The sequence below is a fragment of the Musa acuminata genome, unplaced genomic scaffold, assembly GCF_036884655.1.
Source record: "Musa acuminata AAA Group cultivar baxijiao unplaced genomic scaffold, Cavendish_Baxijiao_AAA HiC_scaffold_1139, whole genome shotgun sequence".
Lineage (NCBI taxonomy): Eukaryota > Viridiplantae > Streptophyta > Magnoliopsida > Zingiberales > Musaceae > Musa > Musa acuminata.
Window position 1 is genome coordinate 498,691 of NW_027021351.1, and position 9,716 is coordinate 508,406.

Consider the following 9,716-nt stretch of genomic DNA (forward strand, 5'->3'; position numbering starts at 1 on the left):
TATTGTATTTATAGTAAAATTTTTAATTTTGAATAATATCATCCGATATAAATAGTACATATCAATATGATAATATATCAGTATGTGAATTGCCCACTACCGGGTGGAACACTCAATATCACCCTGTATCATATGGTACGAAACTATATCAAGCAATAAATGTTGAAATTTCGATCATTATCACCCAATATAGCTCGGTAACAATCGATTTCGATCGTTACCGCCAGCTCGATAATGGTCAAAATTGATCGTTACTAATCTGTAACAGTGTTCCAACGGTCAAATTGATCGTTGGTGCCTTTCCTTACGGGTTTTTTAACTTATTCTCTCTCATATTTCACTCTCAAACTTATTTTTTTTCACATTTGTATCTTTCTGAACTATTCAAACAACGATTTATGAATTAAATTGATGCTAATTTGGAAGATTTAAGAGAAAAAACTTTTTAATTAAAAGATATATATTTTTTTCTTTAATCAAAGAGTAATTAAGATTTTTATATTATGATTAATATGTTTAATATTGATTAATTTAAAATTAAATATTTAATATATATATATATATATATATATATATATATATATATATATATATCATGTATATTAAATATTGAAATATATGTGGTGGCTTCGTAAGTATTACTATCATTTGGAGGTGAAATAGGACTTCATGCAATGCAGTCTTTGTGCATTCATAGCCATAAAGTTTGGAGTCAGTTTTAAGTTGACATAGGCCTTATGCAATGCCTCTTTAAGGCGAAGCAGAACAATTTCATGGCGAGTTGCACGATCATTCACTGATCCCGAGAGAACACAGTACGTCTTCGCCTGGATTCCAGGAATCTACTCAGGGTAGCGGAAGTCGCAAATATTTGCACGCAGTGAAGCCACCATCCACCACTAGATTGTGTCCGCTGATGTACTTGGCCTCATCCGAAGCCAAATACACCGCCGCATTCACCGCGTCCGCCACCTCGCACTTCGTCCCCTCCAACTCCCCCGTGGCCTCGATCATCTCCTTCACCCGCCGAACGTCTACCTCCGGCATCATCTTCTTGATGGCGTTGATCCTGAACGGCGTCGGCAGCGCATGCGGCGAGATGCAGTTCACCCTGACCCCGTGCTTGCTGAGCTCCGCCGCCGCCGACCTCGCCGCCCCCAGCACCGCCGCCTTCGACACTGAGTAGTCGTGCGGCGTTATCCCGCCGAGCATCCCGGCGATGCTCGCGGTACACAGAATGCACCCGGCGCGGCGCGGGACCATCACGCGAGCGGCATGCTTGATCCCCGCCACCACCGACCGGGCGTTGATGGCCATGGTGCGGTCGAAGTCGGCGAGGTCGAGGTCGGTGATGGACATGGCAAGGGATCCGGCGACGCCGGCGTTGTTGAACATGATGTCGAGATGGCCATGCTTGGCGACCGCGAGGTCGACGGCGGCGGCGACGTGGGGCTCCTGGGTGACATCGCAGCCGACGAAGGTAGCGGCGGGGCCGAGCTCGTCAGCGGTGGCTTTGCCGAGCTCGTGGTGGACGTCGGCTAGGATGACTTTTGCGCCGTGGCGGATGAACTCAGCTGCGGTCGCTTTGCCGATGCCGCTGGCGGCTCCGGTAATGACTGCAACTTTGCCGGCTAACCTGCTAACGGTCAAAACTTGGTATGGGTTTAAAGAGTTTGAGATTGGTTTTTGTTCTTCCAGAGACAAATATAACTTGAGAATTATTCTCACAAAATTGAAAGCAAATGATCGGTGACGTACTAAGATCTATCTAACAGCAGCAAATGATAAGCGTTCATAAACACCATCATATCATATTTCATCTTTATAATACTTACTAATGTAAATAAAATTAAATATCTTTTAGTTACTTTGATATCATTTCTTTTTTGAAGTCAATATAATTGATAAGGATGTGGATAAGGGATCATATCCAAACTTCACTTTGTCATAATGCATTTAGTGTGAAACACACGTTTTTTTCTTATTCAACTTTCATCCTCAACCACATAGCGCTATATATATATATATATATATATATATATATATATATATATATATATAAAAGATATTTCTCATTCAAATATTTTTTTACATTGAGATATCATCCCTAAGCCCAATGGAGAAAAGCAGTGAGAAAGTAGGAAAGAAGATTAAGTTAGACCAAGAATGGTTGTCAGGTTTTAGCAGCCATTATCACAGAAATCAGCAAAATTTTGGAGTAATACTGCTTGCTGCATAGGCACATCAAAGGTTTCTTTGCCCACTAAACAAGATGAAGACAGTTCCTTTCTCTCTCTTAACCATGTTTGATGAGTTCCCAAAGAGAACATGTCAACCAATGATATTTCTAGCTATCTATCTAATCATTGACATCAAACAAACATAATGGTTTTGTCTGATTAGTTATTTGCAATTTATGTAGTTCAAACTCTTGTGGATGTGTTTGGGACAAAACCAGCCACCTTTTAGTTGCCAAATCTGAGCCACCATTACACAATTCCAGTTGGCAACCAAAGGGGAAGGAGATGCATGCAAAGAGAAGAACAAGATTAAGAGATGGTTTAGCAGGAAATCATACCTTGCAGGCTGTGTGGAGAAGTAGTGCTGTTGCTGCAGATAGCTGACACTACCTCTCATCGCCCAAATCCTCTTGCACCTGAAAACCATAACCAGAGAACACATCATTCTATCTCGGATCGAAGTCGCGGCAAGATGAAGAAGAACATACACAAAAGTAGATCTGATCATCTTCTTAGTTTCTTCTACCAAAAAGATATGAAGCTCAACCTAGATTTGCTTCTGAGGGATATCTGATGGAGTCAAACTAAGAGTGGGAGACAAGGTACAAGTTGGAGTGAGGACCACTGATGGAGAAGGTAGGGTTGGAGAGAGAAAAAAAATGACAGCAGCATGGAAAATGCAGCCCAACAAGTCTCATCACCACTGTTGATACATTGGATGCCCACACTATTGGTTTTTATTTAACCCTAATAAAAAAATTACAAACTTCTTTTATATTTATAACTTTATTTTAATATTCCTAGGACATTCTTTTATAAATGGATATAAATGTTCTAAACTTGTCATTTAATTCTAATACTCTTCCAACTTTTTCTATACAATTTTTATTTTTTTTTATCGAAAACAATGCAACTAGGGTTTCGATATCGATGGTAAGGAGATGATTGATCCATATATGAAATAGGTTACATGAAATAATGATAATTGAGGAATTATGAGAAATAAGAATACGATAGATAATTGAATGATTGTATTAGGAAAATTATATTTTATTATTTCTTAAGATAATTGTATGAAGTGAGAGTTTACCAATAAGAATTAGTCCTTTATAGAGGCACCATACACTAATTCTGAATTGATTCACTCATTGTAGATTGGTTTAATCAGTTCACCATTTCTGACATTATAAGATAAAACTCTGAGAAAAGGATGATATATGGTAAAAGTAATATAAAATAAGGCATCTAACTACAGTAAAAAATATTGGAAAAATTGACTAAGTAATTTTTTTTGTGAGCTTTTTGATGCCTTTGTAGGATTAGCAAAAACGAGAATTGGTGAGTAGAAATTGTTGTTTTTATTTAGATCATCATTAAATATTATTAGAGTATCATCCAAAAGATAAGAAAAAAGATATTAAACTCTTAGTGTAATTTAGATGCATGAAATTGGTTAGTATCCTTCTACATCTATCGTTGTCTATATTGATCATGCACAACAGACATTGATTTTATCATCATCGCATTCTAATGTTCTTGATCAAATGATACATAGTTGTTTATTCAAGTTGGGATGATGATTCAAATTCAATCGATGTCCATTTTAAGTCAGTTTCAATCTAGGTCATGCTTTATAGAGCAGTGAACCCACAAAAACTAAATCAAGGGTTTTCTCGATAAATATCCCTCAAATGATCAAGTTAGTTTTGGAGTTTGAACTAATTAGCTAATGCTAACACGAATTATGTTTAAGAGCATACCTAGGAGTCCTTTTATAGGTGACCCTAGAGATGGTTACGTTGATGGTTGGAGGTGATGTTTTTGGTTGAGTGTTTGTCGTATCCAATGTATGCCGATGATCGATTGGTTAGCCACGTATCACCATGTGGCAATTATATGTCTTCTGGTTCGACCACAATGCGTTGGTCATTTGTGACCTACATGGCCTTTGACAGTTTACCCATTGGCCACTTGTTGCCACATGATTATGTGTCTATCGTATCACCTTTTACCTATCACTAGCCCCCTCATTTTTGGATCATTAGGTCATAAAGCTATCGAGGGGTTTGATGTTCGACCTCTCAATTGGGTGTCATCGAAATATGCATTCAGAATACACATTCGAACTTTCGATGCATCATCAAAATATGCATTCGACCTTTGAGTTGTTGAAATACATATTTGACTCATACCAAATGGCTTGATTGTGAGCACTTCATCTGAGATCAAAACAGTGTGTAGGTAGTATGACCAGTAATATGTGGAATATTTAAATGAGGCAAACCACCTCAGCCATTGCAAGCAAATAATAATCTGTGTAAAATAATTAGAAAAAAATAAATTGGAAAGGAACATTCATTCTTTAAGAAACTGCCTGAAACAAGAAGAAGACCAATACAACATACAATACCAATAAATTCAGGGATATCATCATTATTCCGAGTGCAGCAATGATGTGCCTATAACTTGAAGTGATCAATCAAAGATCTACTGCTTAATTCTTTACCGAGTGCAGCAATGATGTGCCTATAACTTGTAGCGTGCAGGTTTCACCGGTGATAGTAGCTCTGGTAAAGGTCCATAGAAGACCGACTCCCCACGCTTTCCAGGGTTGAAGAAGGTTGCAACGGAGACTCTGGCTTCTTGATGTGGATTAGCCAACACCCTGTGTTCCACACTCTTGTATTCGTCATTGGACATTATCTGTACAAAAGAGAAAAAAAAATATATATATATCTATGAGCAACAAACTCCATGGAAAACTTGGGAACATCAAAAGTTGGCATCCTACTGTAGAACATGCGAGAAAAAAAAGGCAGAGGAATCCGATATAAATTGAGAGAAAGGGAAGGCTAATAAGAATCTTACAAATGGATGCAATCTGGTTCCATAAAAATGACAACAAAATTCCTCTGGCCACTACTTATGCCATATCGTACGACCTCTCCACCTTTCGACGCCTGGGGAAGGCCCCCGAGGAAGGCCCGAGGAAGACCTCTCCACAACTTATGCCATATCGGCTGTTCGACGCTCGGGGAAGGCCCCCGAGGGGGTCGTTCCCGGTCCGTCCCCCGGTCGGCACGCGGCGACCCGCTCTCGCCGCGAGAGCAGCTCGAGCAGTCCGTCGACAGCCGACGGGTTCGGGGCCGAGACCCCCGTGCCCAGCCCTCAGAGCCAATCCTTTTCCCGAAGTTACGGATCAGTTTTGCCGACTTCCCTTGCATACATTGTTCCATGGGCCAGAGGTTGTTCACCTTGGAGACCTGATGCGGTTATGAGTATGACCGGGCGTAGGCGACACTCGGTCCTCCGGATTTTCAAGGGCCGCTGGGGGCGCACCGGACGCCGTGCGACGTGCGGTGCTCTTCCGACCGACCCTACCTCCGGCTGAGCCATTTCCAGGGTGGGCGGGCCATTAAGCAGAAAAGATAACTCTTCCCGGGGCCCCCGCCGGCGCCTCCGGACTTCCCCTAAGAGCCTCTAGGGTGCCTAAAGAGATGAGATTCTTTTTTAAATCAGGAACATATCTAACATTAGTGAGCGTCCTCACAATACCATCATGCATTTTTATTTGGATTGTTCCTCTACCGACAACATCACATGCTGCATTATTGTCCATCAAAACAATTCCACCATTACAAGATTCATATGTGAAAAACAAATCTCTATTAGGACACATGTGATAAGAACAACTCGAATCTAAAATCCATTCATTTTTAGACCTCATCCTGTTATCAGTAGCAAAGAAAATATTTTCATCATTCTCATCAGCTGCTACACTAGCTTCAGCAGACTCAGTAGTTTTCTCAATAATTTTTTCCTTTTGCTTTAATTTATTTTTCAATTTAAAGTAATCAGCCTTAATGTGCCCCATTTTATGACAATATCTGCATTCCAAATTTCTATGTCTAGATTTAGATCTAAATTTAGATCTACTATTGTCAAATTCTCTTTTATCCATTCTACCCCTGACAACCAGATCCTCAGCCTGATTCCCTCTACTTTCCCCAATGATATCCGTGTCTATCTGCTCCTTTGATTTTAGTGCAGATTTAATTTCCTGATACGAAATTATTTCTTTTTCATAAATCATAGTATCACGGAAATGCTTAAAACATTAGGGAAAAGAACACAAAGTAACAGGGTCTTATCCTCATCATCAATTTTTGTATCTATATTCTCCAAATCTATAACTAAGGAATCAAATTTATCAAGATGTGAGAGTATAGATGTACCATTAGTCATCCGAAGCATATACAAACTCTGCTTCAAGTAGAGACGATTCTCCACTGTCCTCTTCATATACAAGACTTTAAGCTTATCCCACATGCTCTTAGTCGTAGTCTCCGTAGCTACCTCCCATAAAACCTCGTCAGAGAGATTTAGAATAATGCTTGATCGGGCCTTCTTATCTATACCCTCAAGATCTTCCTTTGACATACCATCTGGAATGTTCTCAACTACGTGTAGTGCCAAATCAACTCCGTCTTGAATCAGAATGGTCTCCATCTTGAGTTGCCACATGCGAAAGTTGACATTTCTATCGAATTTCTCGACAACGATATTTGTTATTGTCATCGTTGCCAAAAGATCCCGAAACCAGGCTCTGATACTTAGAGCTAGCCCCAGGAAATTTACCAAAAGAGTAATTTTAGCAACCCAACAAAGACAATAAAGTAGAAAAATAAAATGCGACAAGAACACCAGATTTACGTGGTTCGGTCAATTGACCTACATCCACGGACGAAGGAGGAGCAAATCACTACTATAAAAGAGGGACTATTACAAATGCCTTAGGAAGATGTTCCTAAGCCATAAAACACCTGAAACTACGGAACAAGAAAAGCCTAAAGCAAACAATTAGGTTTTCTTATGGTGCATCTAGCTTTAAAGCCCAGGCCCTTATTTATAATTGCAATAGGAGATAACAAGCTTGATTTTCCTAATGTGGGACTATGTGGGACTTGCCAAACTAACAGAAGTTCGTTGAAAGCTTATCAGAGGTTCGCCGGGAGTTCGTCGAAAGCTCGCCGGAGGTTCACCAGGAGTTCATCGAAAACTCGTCGGAAGATTGTTGGGAGTTCGTCGAAAGTTCACTGAGAGTTCGGTAGAACCATTGACATGCAGGACAACTTAGATTCTAAGTAGAGTAATTGTTTTAGCCTTAACTATCATAGTTAGGACTTTAATTTGAGTTAGTTTTAGGAGAAATCATACTAACTCAATTAGGGGCCAATTAGGACTTTAACAGGGCTGAATTGGGCTAGTTGGATGGCCCATTCAATCACTTGGAACCACATCAAGCGGTGGCACTGTCCAGACTAGGCAATGGAACCGCTTGGGGCTCAGCCTCCCATATGGCATGGGCGGTAGTATCACCCAGACTGAGTGGTGGTACTGCTAGAAATTAATGCTGCCAAGCAGTAGTTGCTAGTTATAGGTGCCTAGCAAGCCAATCACATGAGTGATGGCACGTGTGACTTGATATAGAATCTTTTTGCTTATTATATTTTGGCGTATATCACTTTATAACTATTGCATAAATGCATATATATATTGTGATGTCCTTGGATTTGTGCAATGGGAATCGGATCGTAATGAGATCACGATAATGAGATCGATTCACCTTTAAACACATATCCTAAATAATCCCGGTCATAGGTTACTCGAGAGGGACATCGTGATAACCGGACAGACTGGTGTGCTGTATACCCGTCCATATGATGGATGCAGCTGGTCTCATAGCTGCTCATGTAGGGACACTAGGGATATAGTACAGGTGCTTATTGGAGAATGAGTTCACTGATTGATCCGCTTACGGAATGTTGGATGGTTGATGATGCCTTATTATCAGACAGCGATTTCGTAGTCCTAGTGGTGTATCTGGTCCTTAGACTTGAGACACCAAGGATGTCCTGTATGAGTGCTCCACTCTTTGATACCAGACTTATAGGTTTGGTTGTCCCAGATCTAGTACAGCTGGTCATTGGGAGTGGTAGTCGACCTTACGAGGGCTATTGAGTGTCGATAGAGGATCATCCACTCTCGGCGTCATGAGAGGAATATCCCATGTGTTCTTGCTCAAACAAATCCCTGGCCAGGGTCATTCGGGTTGAGAGAGAAAGAGTTCTCCGGGAGAATCCGATTAAAGCGAGACTCGAGTAGAAACCGTATGGGTCTGACAACACCAAGCTCGATATACGGTCCCTAGGATATTAGATGGATGAGGGACTATAGGTACACGGTAACTGAGGACAGACAGGTCCAATGGATTGGATTCCCCTGTATCGTCTGGAGACTACAGCGTAGTGGCCTAGTACGTCCGTAGTCGATGAGTCGAGTGAATTATTACATAGATAATAATTCACTGAGTTAGAAGGAGTTCTGACAGGTATGACTCACGGCCAGCTCGATATTGGGCCTAGAGGGTCACACACATATGGTAGGCATTGCGATGAGTAGAGGTTCGGATATGAGATATCCGACGGAGCCCTTGTCTTATTGGATGCAGATCCAATACCCACTAGGGGAGGACCCATTAGGGTTTGACAGGGGACCTTTATAAATAGGAGGGATTCAGAGCCTCATAGGCTAGAGCCTTTGCTTGCCTTTCCTATTCTCCTCTCCCTCTCCACCTCAGAGCAGGCCTGGAGTTTTGAGGAGCGTCGTCGCAACCCTACTGTGTGGATCACCGCTAGAGAGATATACGATCTCCCTAGGTAACACAATCTACTCTATACGCAGTTTTGAGTTTCGCGGATTTTGCGCACTAATCTTCGCACGACGACAAACATCTTTTTGGGAATTGGGGATTTTGTTTTTCTTGTTCTTCCGCTGCGCATATGATGTCGCCCCCAAGATTTCCCAACAGTGGTATCAGAGCCAGGTTGTTCGTGCGAATGATTGGTTTTGAACTGCGTGTGTTGTGTTTAGGAAGAATTTTGACGCCAAAATCGTTGACGCAAAAACAAGGGCAGCAACAGTTGCTGCCCTCGATCTGCGTGCATGCAGCACAGCCGAAGGCGGGCAGCACAGGGGATGCGTCTGCAGCAGCCGGCCGGCGGCGTGCATGCAGCAGGCTTGCATCCGGCGGGGCTGGCAGCCCGCGGGCAGAGGCGCCTACGGCCGCTTCTCCCGCGGGGTGAGATGCCGCAGGGCAGCGGCGCCTGCCGCCGCTGCTCCTGCGGGCGAAACCCCCCCCCCCCCCCACAGGGGCGATCGCCCGGCGGGACAGCACCGCCTGCGGGCGTTGCCCCGCCGGCAGAACTGCCCGCGGAGGCGGCTGCGCCCACCCGCAACGGCAGCGTCGCCAGCGGGCGTGCCGCCTGCAGGCGAGGGCAGCGCCCTTACCCCGCCGCACAGGCCGCCGCCAGCAGCAAAGGGGAGTAGGGAATTAGGGTTTTGGGCAAAAAGATAGTTTTGCCCCTGTGAATTTAAGAAATTCCAGTTTCTGTCTTTTGTCTAAAGTACGAAAAT

The 9,716-nt window shown here is 42.6% G+C and overlaps 1 protein-coding gene across 4 annotated transcripts; it reads right to left on the reverse strand.

Moving 5' to 3' along the window:
- Nucleotides 1-666: 666 nt before the first annotated feature.
- On the reverse strand, nt 667-2,837 carry LOC135671340 (secoisolariciresinol dehydrogenase-like). Of its 4 annotated transcripts, none has more exons than XM_065179383.1 (3): nt 2,729-2,837; nt 2,579-2,656; nt 667-1,639 (listed from the first exon to the last, which is right to left on the reverse strand). In XM_065179383.1, exons 1-3 carry the CDS (start codon nt 2,746-2,748, stop codon nt 847-849), a joined length of 891 nt encoding a protein of 296 aa, XP_065035455.1. In that variant the 5' UTR covers nt 2,749-2,837; the 3' UTR covers nt 667-846. The 4 variants fall into 4 exon arrangements, with proteins under 4 accessions (XP_065035455.1, XP_065035456.1, XP_065035458.1 ...); XM_065179384.1 differs by having other exon boundaries at nt 667-1,636; nt 2,729-2,832; XM_065179386.1 differs by having other exon boundaries at nt 667-1,636; nt 2,788-2,831.
- Nucleotides 2,838-9,716: the final 6,879 nt, after the last annotated feature.